The sequence below is a fragment of the Anguilla anguilla genome, chromosome 6, assembly GCF_013347855.1.
Source record: "Anguilla anguilla isolate fAngAng1 chromosome 6, fAngAng1.pri, whole genome shotgun sequence".
NCBI lineage: Eukaryota > Metazoa > Chordata > Actinopteri > Anguilliformes > Anguillidae > Anguilla > Anguilla anguilla.
In genome coordinates, this window is record NC_049206.1 from 25,091,830 (window position 1) to 25,108,046 (window position 16,217).

General features: G+C 41.3%; 1 protein-coding gene across 15 annotated transcripts in view; it reads right to left on the reverse strand.

Annotated features, from left to right (window-relative positions):
• dlg1l (discs, large (Drosophila) homolog 1, like) overlaps positions 1 to 16,217 on the reverse strand; it is a 158,460-nt gene that overhangs the window by 113,714 nt on the left and 28,529 nt on the right. For 7 of the 15 annotated variants that reach the window (XM_035421081.1, XM_035421080.1, XM_035421077.1 and 4 more), the window contains exon 4: positions 12,514 to 12,579. The exons of 7 other annotated variants lie outside the window; for them this stretch is intronic. In XM_035421081.1, coding sequence (XP_035276972.1) covers positions 12,514 to 12,579 — 66 coding nt within the window. Of the gene's footprint in view, positions 1 to 4,030; positions 4,772 to 12,513; positions 12,580 to 16,217 lie in introns of those variants that run through there. One more of the 15 variants, XM_035421092.1, reaches the window with a different exon arrangement.

Sequence of the window (16,217 nt, forward strand, 5' to 3'; positions counted from 1 at the left end):
CACTTGCCACTTAGCACTTCTACTTCCTCTGCAGTAGAGGAAGTGGAAGCGACTGTCAGCAAGTACAGTGGCCTGTGTACAAAAGGCAATGAAAGGTAATTCCAGTATCAAGGCCCCCACAACTGCACACTCCTCATTGCGTTGAAGCAGGCAAATTTCCAGAGGTCAAAAACAGATGCCTGCTATCAGGCTTTGGTACATATGACCCCTGAAGAAAAAAAAAAAAAAGCATATCTATCGAGTCATTATTTGCAACATGCTGGATGCCTTTCCAAGCCATGCCTTGATAAAAACCAGAACTGTCCACCAATCACGCGCTACACTGATCAATCTGATCCAAATCCAGAGCATCCGAGCAGCTGTCCAGATTGGCACCGGCACCTACAATCCATCACAGAGTTCAGTGCGAACGACAAGACGCCGGATGCAGCGGCCAGGCTTGCGTTCGCAGGCGGATTCCTGGAGTCCAACGCAACGGCCATGTCGCAGGGACAGGAAATCGATGAAGCTAAAGAGTCATCGCGTCTCGATCTCGCTTGTTTCACGGCCAAACAAATTAAGCGGGCTCGCCGCCTCATCAAACCGCCCTTGTTCGGAGGTTCCCGTCGGGGAGGTGCCTGGAATTCACTTTAAGCCTGGTTTTAGGGGGCCGCTGCGCCGTGCCGCGGGGAGAGGAGCAGCCAGACGCCTCGCGCCGGTGAGGGGAACCGCGGGCGCCATGCCCACCCACCGCAGCTGCCCTGACGGGCGCTAACAGAAGCACGGACCTACGGGGCCTTTACCGGTGGGTGGGTGCGGGGGGGGGGGGGGCTGCCCGTGGAGGGGGACGGTAGGGGGAGGGTGGATGTGAGGGCTACCCCGGTCCACCACTGAGCTAACTGTGGGTGCTCAGCTTTGGCAGAGTCAGCACTAGGTCCCGAGCTGCTCAAAAGGGCCAAAATTAACCGCGAACTGCTGCTCCCTGGGGAACAGTCATTTTAACGTTACAGAGGGATTTGGAGAGAATGGCGTCACCCGAGGAAGTTCATGATAGTAAAAACTGTACATGTACCCATAATCCCCGTGACTCAAGTTAACGGAGAGATGCTGTAACTTAGTGGCCCAGGAATAACAGGTATTCCCATTTTGTTCAGTGTTTCCACCGAAGAACACAAACACAGAGGCGCACAGTTTCTTGAATGTTAAATAACGTCACTAGCTACATGCAGCACAAATCATGTGGAAGAAAACCAAGTATATGTATTTTTAAAAAACTGAAAAGGAGTATACTATATATCTATAGCTGGCTAAGTTGGCTAAGTTGCCAAGTAAAAATAAAACTTGCAAATCTCCAATGATTCACACCAACGCGTTGGAATGGGCCCACACGAGCATGTTCATGTTCTCCACACGCATGACAGGCAAACACAGGCTACGCGTGCTCACACAGACGCAACATTATTTTTAAAAAATCCTATGAGCAAGCTCCACAGTGCGCAGGATATTGGGAAGGAAAGAATACGCATTGCTTTAAATGACATGCTCAGTACCGCCGTGATGCCCTCAACAGCGGCATAATCCACGCCGTGCAAAAATACATTGCAATAATAACCATCATAGAGCCCAGCCCGGCGTGAATGTATCAATCAGTATGAATGAGCATGCTGCGGCAGATATGACAGCTCTACGTTAAATATGCAGGAGTCCAGACACCTCATCAGCATGAATAAAAACATGAAGAGAAAGCATGAACCATGCAAGTGGCTGTGACACGTACTGAGCTTCAATACACAAACGCACTTCCACAGAACGCCCGCAATCCGTTTCTCCTGAGGACGTAGCTCACATGTGAACGGTCAAATTAAAAATGTGCAGATTCTAAATGCTACGAATACCGTTATCTAAATGTTCGCCTGGCTTGTTTTTTTTTTTCTATTTTTTATTGCGCAGACTGCTTCTGGAAACCTTTAGGCAATACAGATAGTGTTATCCAGTTCACAGGAATGGTCTGAAGATGAGCACTCCAAATCCCACTCCCAAGGGGCCATACAACCCTACTGCATGGGGTAGGCCGGGGCTCAGTCTCAAAATATGGGAAAACACAGGGCGTTACCAAACCTGGGACAAATGCATTTTAAAATATCTAATATGCAAATATTAATATATAAATGCGTTAAAATAGCATTTGCTTTTCAGATTTGTTGTGAATAGAGATTTGAATATCTAATAATATTCATTTAGTGTGATTAATAGTGGAAAATGAAAGCATACATTTTTCTCCAGTTGTGCAAATTTATTTTAATATTTCAATTACCGGGAAGAGCTGGTACTCATAAATAAAATAACACAGGCAATTACATTTGGCCCAGAACCGAGTGTTAAATTTCTCACGGTTCTGTCAGCAATACTGTAAATTTTGTGGATGCAGTTCACTCTAAATGTCATCATAAAAAGTATGAGAGAGACTGGATAGGCCAGAACCAACTCACCTGCTCTCCATTTCTGACAACTCACTAAAATGTTGAACCTTCAAGACTGTTATGCAAGGCTAAGCCACAAATCAACAGTGTCAGGGACTGTGCTTCCCTACCGGTGAAACGTGCGTTCAACTAAATTATATATAAGCCATCTTTACGGTAACAGAATTATGAACGTCTTTTTCAATGACAGGCTGGACCGAGGTACATTTTCATTAGGGGGTACTCAACCGGGCATTAAGAGTTCAGTGAGCCTTGACATGCAGGAGCCTCAAGGGCTTCCACATTAATAGCATCCCAGGGCCACCAAACAGGACCAAAGGAAAGGTCTCGGCTGCGACACATTGTGTTCTTGTTGCTCAGTAGAGCCACCATGAGGCCAATACATCAGTACACAATACACAAAATATGTTGCCAGAGAACTACTCAACCGCTGCTACCTGAAACAACACAGCACATAGCCAATCCACCAGGGGGGTATTCCATGAAGCAGGATTACAGAGTTAGCTGGATAACTGCACTGAGTAAAACCCGGAACTCTCCCAAATCTGGAACATGGACTGAAGCAAAAAGTGCTGTTCCGGGTTTTACTCTGCGCAGTTATCCAGCTAACTCTGTAATCCTGCTTCATGGAATACCCCCCCAGGTCAGGGCACAGAGTAAATAAATATGAGGAAAAACAAAAGTTGTATGAACACATCTTCATTTTTAACAGGTACAGGGAATATGAATAAAACTGATGAGCCATAGCATTTGCGATACTGGGTTTCTTTGAATGTTTTTCAAAACAATTAAAGGAGAACTTTCACATATAATCAGCTTTTATCAGACCAAACATTATTCTGGAGGATGTTCTGAGTTCCATGAAAGGTATCATTTATTTAAAGATGCTTGTAAAATCCATAGTGAACAGATTTTTTTGGGAAATTGACCTCTCACAGAACTTCTTCACTTCAGCATTATCTTACTTATTGTGATGGAAGGTATGCCATCTGCCCATTTACTAACTGGCAGTACACTTTAGTGACTTGGCTAATAGGGTGCTTGGAAGAGACTCAAACTGTCACACAACCTGAAGAACTTCCTTGTAGTAGCCAAATAAGTGTGCCACTTGCTTTTACGTAGCCTACCATAAAAATTTCTGGCAAAATGATTAATTTTCATTTGTACATTAGCCATTATCACCAGGTCCACGAATAAACAAGTAGAAATACGAGTAGAAATATCCACATTTCAGGATAAAAACCCGGAGTACTCGTCCAGGAGTCGAACAAAAAAGGTGCAAAAAGTGATAATTAAATAGTGCCGTTCTGTTTAAACTTATCTCTCATTTAAATTATAATAAACACAAGTTACGATGTTTCTTGTCTTTCGACAAATTACTCCATTCTTAACATATATCTATTTTTAAACTATGTTTCTCTTTTGAAAAATAAAAAGACTGAAAATACCGTAACCTACAAGAAAACATGCTAATATTTAAATTAAATACTATTGCTGAGCTGCAATAAAAAGCAATGCTTCCCGTTTAACAGACAAGAGCTTCATCATTTAGGTAGTATTATAAGGCTTACCTTTGTACTAATAATGCATAGACAGTCCATTTTTTCGAGCAAGGCAGCACCCTGTGATTCTCAGCATCTCATTTTACAAATTTTCTTAGAGGCTCAGAAGAGCAAAGGTGTCCACCAAAAATGCGCTGACAAGCAAACTCCCTCACACTCTGCGGTTCAATGCCGGTCCTTCAGAAATAAACTCGAAAGATATATATTTTTTTAATCCAAATCTTTCACTTTCTCCGTTCCTTGCATCCACGAATAGGCGGTATCTTTGCGGATTCCGGTTTTTAACGCGCAGCTTGGGTTTGAAACAAGCTCGGGATCCAGTCGCTCAGGACCATGCCAGTTTCGATGTTCAGTGACATGTGCAGCCGTGTTTATGCGGATTCATTAACCCTCTGAACACTGGTTAGTAGAAGAAAATCTGCTTTCACCTTGGTTTATTATCAGCCGCAATAGGTTTAAAACAAAAAAAGCAATTTGTCCGTCCCATCCACTACAGATGTCAATTTGTATCTGAAGTGCAGTTGCAAGGGTTAAGATATTACGCCGTTCAATGTTTGCAATCCACCCTGCAACCGACTTTTTCCTTCGGATATTGACGAAATTTTCCATCTCAGGGCTGCTGGTCTTGGCGTTTGATTTGAATGCCACTGGGAGCACTCTGTTATGTCTCTGTATTAGGTTTATAAAGTTCAATTTATGCTTCCATAAAAATAAAAAACGTAAATGGTCTCAATTTTCTGCACGCGTGTCAACAACACTTGTGCTATTTTCAACATACTGATGCGTGCACTTATAGGGACAAAATAGATTGTAGATTGATAATTGTTCAAACGAATTTTCAGATTGTAATTTCCCTTTTTTCCTTTAAAAATAATTACCTATTTACATTTCTGCTATTTTTTTTATTCTTTGAATTTGGCAGGCGGCATTCGAAAAGTGAAACCTGAAGTGTTGACGCGAGTTGGGGAATGCTGCTACCCTACAGAACAGCAGGCGAGTTCTTGGCATCGGTACTTGGCTACTACTACCGCAAGGGAGGCCAAATAAGCTACTAATTCTTATTGGTTGAAAAGAGGATGTGCCAGAATCCTAATTTTTAACGGTTAAATAATATAACCAAATATAATAAACACTATGATACGAAACACTTATTACTCTGTTGAGAATCTGAATTCGTATATTCTGATTTACCCTGAAAGAAGATATTATGCAGCCCAGAGCTGGAGGATTTTGCATTGGTCGTTGAATGACTTGTTTATGACGTCACCAGTATCCAATCCCGTTAATTATGGCTGTTGAAAACATGAAACTTCCGTCCATACTTTTCCCTTGAACTCAATTCTCCGCAAATAGCTCAGTTTTAGTGACTAGGTGTCTTTCTCCACTTTCGGCAATTATGATACCACCTGATTTTATTAATTCCTTTGGAAAATTTGTCTAGCCTTACAGGGGACATCACACAACAACATACTTTAATTTGAATAATCCCAGATGCTGCAGTAGTTATTAGCCACACTGGGTGTGTTTAGACCTTGAAAAACTCTTTTGTGGAACTTAGATTCAACAAAAGGCATATTTCACAAAATACATAATTATTATATAAAGAGAAACATCACTCATTGTACAAGTATTTGACAGAGTATTTACACAGCACATTTGGAGGTAGTGTACAAGAGACCTGGAGCACATCTTAAGAGGGTGGTCTTCAACAAAAGTGTAAAGAAACATCTCTCTTCTAGTCATATGACTGCATCACAGACCAGAAGGTAAAATATCTCTGCTAACATTTACTAGTGCCTTCTAGTAAATGTTAGCATAATTCTCCTTTATAAATTCAATTATACACAGAATTCTCTTGTATTCACAAGTTTAGTTGAATTTGCAGATGAATGTACTCTCAGTTCACCATGCCCAAATGACATATTCACGAGAAAGCATTTTCATGTACATGTTCTGCCTATCATGAAAAAACACTTTTTTGGCAAGCTTTAGGCACAACGTGATTAAACTGATTTGACCTATGTGAACATCAATCTATATTTTCTAATTGGAGGAGAACAAAGAGAACGTGATCAAGTGACAATTCAGAGAAAATGTAATAGCACTTGCCAATATATTATCCATTATTCATGCACAAGCAATCAAGAAAAATAAATTAATTTTGAATGAACACATTTTGCAATAATTCACAAGCATCCTAACAGAAATGCAAGGAATTCATATTTGCTGTCAATAATATCCATTTTGTTTCACAACTGAATCCTAGAGTAATAGTTCCAATGCAACTGCATATGTTCACCACACTTTGTAAAGTGCTGATGTATAATCGCTTTCATAGATTTCAGACACTTTAGTCAATACTATATGCCTCCTCAGGTACAAACGCCAGGAAGTTGATATTCCATTAATAATGTTCCACACATAATGCTACAACTAAATTGTACACGGACTGAATAATATCATTACGTCTACCGGCCACACTCTCTTTTCTGCACCTTCACTCTTGTCTAATGTGCTTCATACACTTCTTAAATCTTCAACGCTGAAAAACACCTTCACTGTGCATGCAATGTAGGTGATTGGCTGTCTAATTGTGAAGGGAGCCAGGTTTACGTGGTTTAGTTGCATCGCACAGATTGCGCCAGCCCTTTTTAAATTAGAGTCTAGCAGTACTAAAATTTGCCTGCTTTGCCATCTTCTGGTCCCTCACAAATAATATTCACACATTATACATGAAGAGGTTATTTATAGGTTTATTATACATTGAGCTCCATTAGATTTGATTTATGATTGTCCTTCTCGAAGAAATCTGTTACCAGTACCGCAATGTTTTGAACAAAGGTTTTTTTTTTTCTTGACTTGCCGCTGCACTCCCAAAAATTTGTATTTTTAATCAGTTATTTTAATGTACATTGGTCTCCCGGTGTAAGGATAGCAGCACTTAGATGCAGATGATGCTACACTTGTTGAAAGGCCTTTTCACTATCTTTCTCCAACACTACTCACATCTTGAGTATGTGCACTTCGTGCATCAATTCAAATGACGCTCACTTAAGCACCACATAGCAAATGAACAAGTATCCGAGTGAAAGCCCCTTATTATCTGTACCTTACATAATCCCCCACTGTCACCGGACTGATCCAATTACATTCATACTGGCAAGAAAACACAATTCTTTTGTCATTCATATCACAGGACAAGTCAACTTTAGCATGCGTTCAGTCATGAAGCCCAAGGAGGGCGCTCACAGCTCTTTTTATCCTCAGTACATCTCATTAAATCTCAGAGGGATGAGATTAAATTTGGGGAATGGGCAACAGTGAAAAGAAACGTGAAGTTAGTCAAATATGAATTCATTTCAGAGCCGAAAACTCATTTCCAAGATGCAATTATCCTGTGTAACAAGCCAGTGTAGAAAGCCATTCCAAACACCACCTTTCACACTCTCTCCAAGTAAAACCAAGAAAACTATTAAGGGACAGTTTAATCATTTCCTAATTAAAATGGCAAATCCATTTTACAGAAGCAGAATAAAAAAAGACACTCCTTTCAGGTAAATGTGACAATATTGGAGCAACACCAGTATGTGCTATTGGATAGCGCAGCTGCGTGTACTAGTTTACGTGCAACATTGTAACTATATCGTGATGTGGAAAATTGTCCAATGTCCAAAACGGTGTCTATTTCAAGCAACGGGATTTGCTGCAGATACCCAGTATTCATTGCCACTTTCTCATTAACACAATTGTAATCTCCTGGATCAACACTTTTAACATTCTCAGGTTCTCAGGTGCAGACCAATTCTGCCCTTTTTGCTGTGGGAAGTTTATTGTGCCAAAAACCATAGTGTGTCGACACTTTCAAAGGTCCCTTTGGTAGAGCTGAGCCTAGGGCAGTGCCAACACATGACAAAATTCCTTAGCTCAGCATTCTGCTGCCAACTTACATCAAACTGAAATAGTGAAACGCCGTCACATTGAAACAAAGTATTAAAGCTATAAGCTATTTTTATAAAAGCTATAAAATCTAGTAAAAAACAAACACATAAGGAAACGTCACAACAGCCATAGGATGCTACTGCACTCACCGAACAGAAGTAAATTGCAAAGAACAGTGTTGACAGCCAGACAGAAAAAAAGGATAGGAAAACTGATTTTAAAATGGCCTCATCTACAATTTATATACAGCATAAATATTGTATATTTATTTTATGACTACACTCAAATCCTGAAGTTGGCATTGTTCCCATTGCCAAGTTTCACGTAAACAATATTTTTTATGAGCATGTACTGCAATAAGGAGAGAATGCTACAACTGGCCTTCACAGCGATTTACACCAAACACAGCGGACATAGTAAACCTCCAAAAGGAAACAATGAGGATAAATAGGCATTGAGTAACTCATAGATGCTTATCAGATTTTATGTTTTACATGCATACATACATTTCAGCGCCAAAATGACAAGTTTTTACCCATTTTTTAGGACAACCTGAAATCCGGCGGTCAAGTGATGCAGTCCATTTAAAAGCCATGGAATGTGTAAATCTATCAATGACCAAGTCCGCTGTCACAAGTTGCAAGATAAAGATGTCGGTAATGTATTAGTTGTGCCTGAGTGCATCACAATTTTTTGTCATAACAAACATACTAGAGTTGCTTGATGACAATCACAAGAATGCTTGATGACAGACATTTATCCTGCCCTGTAATTAATTTTTTGCTATAATTAAGTTGGCGATATCACTGTACAGAGACAAATATTTACTCAACTCCAAAAACCATGTAACTTTAATAAAAACAATTCATGCAAAATGTTTCTGATTCCGATTGCTTGAATTAAGTATAGTACGTTGCTCCGAGAAATATTGAAAAGGTCCATTTCCTGGCCATTCAACCAACCTAGTCTGTGGCTCACCATTATTTGTGCATCGAATAAAAATTGATCTCCAGCAAAATTACAGCCAATTTTCCAATTAATGTTGCTGAATCAGTGCTTGCTCAACTTCAAGAAACACAAGTCAGAAAAACAAGTCTAATGCTTTATGTTCGGAGATGGCTTGCTGCCAAGACCTGTTTTCAAGTTTAAAAAATAACCACGATTAGACAAGTGAGACATGGCACAGGCTGAAATGTAAAGTAACGCAGCACGACTAGACGAAACCTGACGTGACCCTTCCCCAAAAAAAAATAGCTTATGAAGGCTGATCCGATGGCCGAAACATCAGGTTTCACAACTTACACAACACGGGTTTCACAACAAGACGTACTGTATCATTGTGCTTGCAAAATGTGTGGGCGTGATTGCGCAATTATTTGGTATGCTTCAACGCCCTAGGGAAACGGGCATTAATATGACACAGGCGGCATTGCCAGCTTTTGCGCGACAAGCAGAGCCCTGTGTCACGTATTTGTTCTTAGTGGACCCTCCAAATAAATTCCTTGGGGAATTCTGAAGTCTACCCAGGTTGAGCTCACAGTTAAATCGGTCTTTATTTTCAATGCATGGACTTTTTAAATTAGCGTTCAATTGGATCATTAGCATTTTAATTATCCAGAGTCAGACTTGGAAAAAACAACTTTAAAAAAAAATGTACCGTATTACATTTAAGAATCCATATGGAAAGCAATAAATATGCTAATTACAGAGAAAAGCCTTACGCTTGTGTAGTGTTACTGTATGTTAAAGATGTGGGACAGATGTTCTGCCAGCCTGCTTCATACCCACTCTGATCTGATGCAGTCTTGTCAAAGCTGCTGGAGAGTCAGAGGGTTCTGTATGTACTGATACCCTACTGTGTGTGCTGAGCCCCCAGGCTTGTCTCTCTGACAAGCCCGTGCTGAGTCGCATCCTTTTCATTATGCATAATCTATACTCAGTATTCTGGCCAAAAACTTGACCAATTAAGGTCGTTGAAAGTGTATAGGTTCTTTCCTTAACTGTATTTTAACCAGATTCCGGTGTGACAGTTAAGGTCCCACATACTTCACCAGTCAATCTACAATTTAACACATTTAAAAGGTGTTAAGGATTCCTTCATCAGGAATCCTTCACCATGCAGCACATTACCGATAATGAAAACATTAGTTCAACTGACCGAAGTTCTGGGATGTGAATATGGGACATTTTTCACGGCTTTCACAGCGATAAGGGACACACTGTGGCTTAAGAGCGTGAATCATGGGGCTGCTGGGTGGCTCGTCCTGTTAAAACACCTGTTACAGCGCGTGGATGAGCCCCACGATCTGGTAACAAATCCAGACGGCGTCAGCGCTGAGTATGGGCGGCAGCCCCGCACGGTGACGCACGACTGGCACCAGCTTTGCACAGGGAGGGAGGATGATGTTGGTGATGATGACGACGTCTCATCACAGACAATGACCGGGGGCTGGTCCATCAAGGTGCTCCTCCGACTCATGTCTGTGCAACCGCGACGTGAAATTAAAGCGACGGCGACATCACATGCTTCACGAGGTGCTAGCTACTCGAAGATTCCAAGTATATCTAAAATTGCAATGGGAGGTATATAGGGCCTTCTGTCACAGAGCTCCTGTCTCATAGAAAAATCTCCCTTTGTATGAGGGGGTTTCAGACACACTCTCTGTCACGTCTTTAGTCAATCCGCTAGTTAAAAATGTCTGGGGAGGGGATATCGAGAACACAGAGCTGTTACGTGAGCCGAGAAGACAGTGCGGTTGCCCTGTCACTGCATGAAAATGCTCAGGTTTGATGTGCTTTTCCGCCTGAGATTTCTTCCCTTTGGCGAGTTTTAAAAATATTTTTCTTTCCACTGGGGAGTTTTTATTTTCATTTTTTTTTACCTCACTGGCTCATTTTTTTGGGGTTCGGGCCTGGTTTTGGGCATTTGCCCAGTTTTCCTATTTCAGTTTTCGCAGTAAAGCATTTGTGACAGTGACTCTGTAAAAAGTCCTAGACAAATAAAATTAAACTGAACGCATCAGATTCCACAGAGAACCACAGCAGAGGTTGCGATGAGGATTTCACCGTAAGTATAATTGGGCATTCCAGATTTAGGAGAAAAAAGGTGGTAAAAGTATTCAAAAAATAGTGTAAATCATGTAGACATTAAAAGTAGTCCATGAACATTTAACAGCTCATTACAACTCAGGGCAACTGTGGTTGAAACAAAAAGCAGCTTACACAGGGTCTGAAAACCCCTGGCCTAGGGTAATTCTAATTATATTTTTCACTCACTCAGGGCAAAAATAAGACATGAAGTTGCAGGTTTTATTAGTAATGACATCAGTAAATTCAACATTCTGAATGGTTTGTATTGGTGACCTCGGAAAAGTATTGTTCAAATGTTCTTGGGCAAAAAAAAAAAAAAAAAGAAACAAAGGCTTTTCTCAACTGTGAAAATGCCCCAAATTTATCAGCCCCTCAGGCAGACATAAAAAAAAAACCTCATTACATCGGTTTTACCGTAAGACTGCATAGCAGCAAACCGTAAGAGTTGGGGCAGGCCGTTTGGAAGCCTCAGCCAGGGAAAAGATCACGTGACCCCCCGAGTGCGGCACAAACTACGGCGATAAATATTTTATGTGCCAAGGGTTCTGTGACTAATCTTCCTCTTCAAAAGGGAGACTCCCTTTGCCTTCTGCCTCTGTGTATCTTGCAGATGAAATTTGAATGAACGTTACTCAAGACGTTAAGCGTAGGCATTTTAAAACCAGAAAAATCTTTTAAAAAGACGATGTCTTTTCTAGAATTTGGGTTGTTCAAACTACGCATCCGCAGGAACGGGATCGTTCGGTCGGTTGCGACGCGTTCCTGGAAACCGGGGGAAACCCACCGTCTCTAAGACCAGTCGCTCAACAGACGAAGCAGTTGTGCATGTGGACTCAGGAGCTCAGCAGCCTGGCATATATGCATAGAGCCGGGAGCAATACATATGTAAACGTAGCGACAATAGCAGTATAAACGGCTCGTTTTTAACCCAAAGTCCTTCAGGACACTTGAGACAAAGCCTACATGCACGACTGCTTCATAACATCTACCACCACCAACCCTTTATAAAAAGCAACCCTTCACAAGCTTTCATTGACATCCACCACCCTTTCAGATCAGAGAAGCACAACTGCAGTCTACACGCATGCCGGCTAACGCCCTTAAAGAACTTCTGTGAAGCTGGGACTATCGGAGGGGCTTTTGGGAAGTGTAGTCCGTAAGAGTGCCTGGACATTTCAGCAGCCTGCACTGAAGTGGTTGGCCCCAGGACTGGATTTTTGATTGGATGTCTGACCCTACGCTGAGCAGCTAGACGGGAGATGTGCGACCCTGAGCAGAACCCAGCATCCGCAGATGAATGGACCCAAATCATGACACGTGATCCACCTTTGACGGACTCCGACAGAGGCAGCGGGCCTGGAGGAGGGGCCCCGTAATGGCACACCAATGACGACGCGGAGGAAGATGACATCACCAGGCATGCGACAATGGGAGATGCCCCGCCCACTGAGCGCAGTACTTACTTGTCCGTCCGCGGCAGAAAACGATTTTCCTAGCACATGTAGTATTTCGTTTAGGAGGGGAGACTCCTGAAGAGGCAATGTAATAGAGGAGGAAGAGAAAAAGACATTCAATTCTGTGGGATTAGCACAACAGGTTCCATCATATACCCACACTCACCATTCACCCCTGCTGATTCACAAATAAACAATTCCACATGAAATTGATAGTTATACCATCGACAGATAAAATCATACAGTAGTAGTTCCGTTTGGATGATAGTGGAGATAAATATGGCAAACTGCAGTGTAAAAACCAAACAATTATGAAACCTGACTTCAACTAAAAAAAAAACTTAAAATGGAGAAAGTCAAAAAGAGAGGCAAACTATAGAAAATGATCATATTCAATGAATCACTTACTTAACCCATGGCACTCAATAGTATGATTCTGAAAGAGTTGACAGTCACAGAACCATACATCCACAAGAGCACCGTGTTAAAATGTCATGCATGGTCCCCCCTGCCTGAACGTACTTCTGGCCCTCATTCAGAACATTCTTCAGCGGATTTGCGGCTAATCGAGCTCCAGGGGAGGCAACACAAAGAAGGGCAGCGCCGACGGAACATGGCGATGCATTCAAACGAGCCCCTGGGAAAGCACCGGGGCTTTAACGCATAGAGGTGCGCTTTCAAACGGACGGGTACGGGCGCGCTGGTGGGGAAACGGATTCATTCGCTGGGCGCTCGACGGCGCTTCGCGTCCCCCCCTGCTAGCTGACGGGGAGGACCGTAAACCCAAAGAGACCCGTGAGCGACAGCGTGGCCCCCTGTCATGAGCCAACAGAATATAAATAGTGCCCTCTCTCATTTGTTTACCTGTCAGCGGTCGCTCTCCAGCTAAACATGACCAAGGACAGAGACTGTCAGCACACTTAAGGAAATAAAGCAATTTCATCACGTCGGCAGGGATAATTCAACTCCTGAAAAACACAGATTGCACAAAATGATTTTAAATTTTTTTCAGGATGGCTTACGCTTCAATCAGAATGCACTCACCCACTGATAGGAATATTAAACATTAACCAAGTTAGCCAAAATGCTTTTTCTCAAAGTAGAAAAAAAAAAGTGCAATGTAATTCCATCACATGCAATGGAGAACTGTGGACCACTCTGACAGGAGACAGGCATGTCCCAAGACTTGACAGGGAAGCACTTCTGGGAAGCATTCAGGAACACTCTGTAACTGAACCGAACGCTGTCTGAAACTCAGTACACATCCCACCATTGACAAAATACTAATCAAACTGTGCACCTTTCAAAGCATCCATTTTGTTTAAACGCATGCACAACAGATGTTATTCACAGAACATAACCTCAGAGACACAAACGCATTAGGAACCATTCAGAAACAACTGTAAATTTGAAAGTGACATCAACTTACAACAATATTAAGAAGCATGCCTATTTATTAATGGGAATTGTAACTCTCAATACCGTAGCCTTGTTTTAAGGGGCTAGTTTGATTAGGCCTATATAAATACTGCTGTCATTTTATGATGCAAAATATCAGCATATGAAGACAGTTTAAACAGCGTATTAATGTGAATATGCACAGCACTTCAAAACTAGTGGAGCTGAAAAATAGACTCAATAGACAAGCTGATAAAGAATGACGAGCATGGACAGTATCCTACACTGCACTCTGTGCGTAATGAAAATGAAAATGATTTCTATGCATTCAGCAGCTGGTCACAATGAACCTTAAACCATTTCTCCTGATCTAATGCTCATATGAACATTAAAATAGAAAACTTTAAAGGATCAAAAGTCATGGTAGAGAGGCACATGGTGCAGTCCGTAGGGCAGCAGGCTCTTCAGCTGTATGTGAATTCCCTGTGCTTCTCCCTGGGCTTTCCAGAAAATTCCGCAATCCACAGTTGTATTGACACAGCATTACTTGCTGACTTTCTTAGTTTACTTAAGTTCCTTTTTTTTTTTTTTTTTTTTAAATAAAACCCTCAGTCATTCATTTTTTATTTCAGGCAGAACAGACTTATTTATTTTGAACTTGGTTTATTTCTGTGGAGAAGAGGGGAAAATTTATTGTGTAATGGAAAAAAGCAGAAATGTCAGTCCAGTAAATGAAAATGTTTCTCTGTAGATATTTATTTTCCAACGCATTTCTGTTCTAAACAAAAAAAGAGGGTAGAAAATCTTGCCAATAAAGTTGATACTTTTTCAAAGTTTTTCATCATTTTGTTGATTGACAATGCAGGCCTATTGAACTATGAAAATAGTTATTTGTTGCAGCCCTTCCTAATTGAAAACTGTAATCCACACAAAAATGGATTAATAACAATCGATTGTTAATGATCATCAGATTAACCGATTATCAAAATTATTGTTTGTTGCAGCCCTAGCTCTATTATTAGTTTGTTTCATTACTATTATAACCACAATGCAGTTCCTTAGAGGGGCTGGTGTGCTTGTGCAAGATGACTGGTTTGTGGGCGGAGCCTGCCGGTTGCTACGCGTTTGACATATGACTGGTGAGAGAGAGAAGAGAGCTTCCGGAAGAGAACTGTGGGAATTTTGAGGAGCTGGTTTTTGCAGATTCAACATGGAGGAAGACGGTGGTACGCTCGGACAGCTAGTGTTTTGGGAAATTTTTCTGTGAGACCAAAAAACAAAACATGAGCGCACAGCGAGAACCGATAGCGCAAAGGCCGCTGTAGGAGGCAAGCGCCTGCCTGCATCTCATGACTGCACAACCCCACCATTTGTAGTTTATTGTACCCATCAGACTCATCTCACATTGATGTCACAGGCATACTCAATATCTGCAGATTTCCCTAGACAAGGGACAAATAATATTCTCTCCGTGCAGGATTGAGGGTGGTGTGTGACATGGTAAATAGTTCCTACGTGATGTAATTCTTTAGAAAACTCAAACTTATAATTTACTCCACAAAGCACGATAAGCACGAACGTTTCAGCCATAACGTTCTTCAGTGTGCTAAACATGCAAAAACAAACAGGCGGCAATGATTATTGCATCCAAAACGATACATAAGGTCTAACAGATAATGAAGTACAAAAAGAAGAAAACTATGGCCAAAATGTTTGTGCTTATTGTGGTTTGTATATATGTACGGAATAAATTATGAGGTTGAGTTTCTAGAGAGCGCTGTCTGTATTTTTCTCAACTGTTTTTTGGGATTCGACACCCAATTACTAACAAATAGGCTTGAGTTGAGCACGTTTTATTCCATTTTAAAATACATAATTAGCATGTGTGGAGACAAACAAGCTTATTATTATGGGTGCACATGGCCTGGAAGACAATGAAGCTGCCAACTGACCTCCCTAGTAGTTTGATTTCCATTCTGCTTTGGGGAGTGATAAAGCCAGCAAAGTGTGGTATATTACATTATTCTTTATGATAACCTGATGAGGAAAGCCAATAAAAAGGCAATCTAATCTGTCCATCTCTCAAAGTCTGAATTCCGCCACTAATTAAATGGGGCGGTAAAACACTCGTCCACATTTAGCAGATCAGTTCACTGGAAGCCTCTGGTTGGAATTGAACAAATAATAAAAATCCCAAGCTCCAGTAATATCAATGTTTGTACATAACTTCTAGCTTTTTCAGAAAGCCTTCCAATTCTCATAAAACGAAGAGCATGTTTTCAGTGCCAAGACCAATTTTTCCTGCGGCCATTACA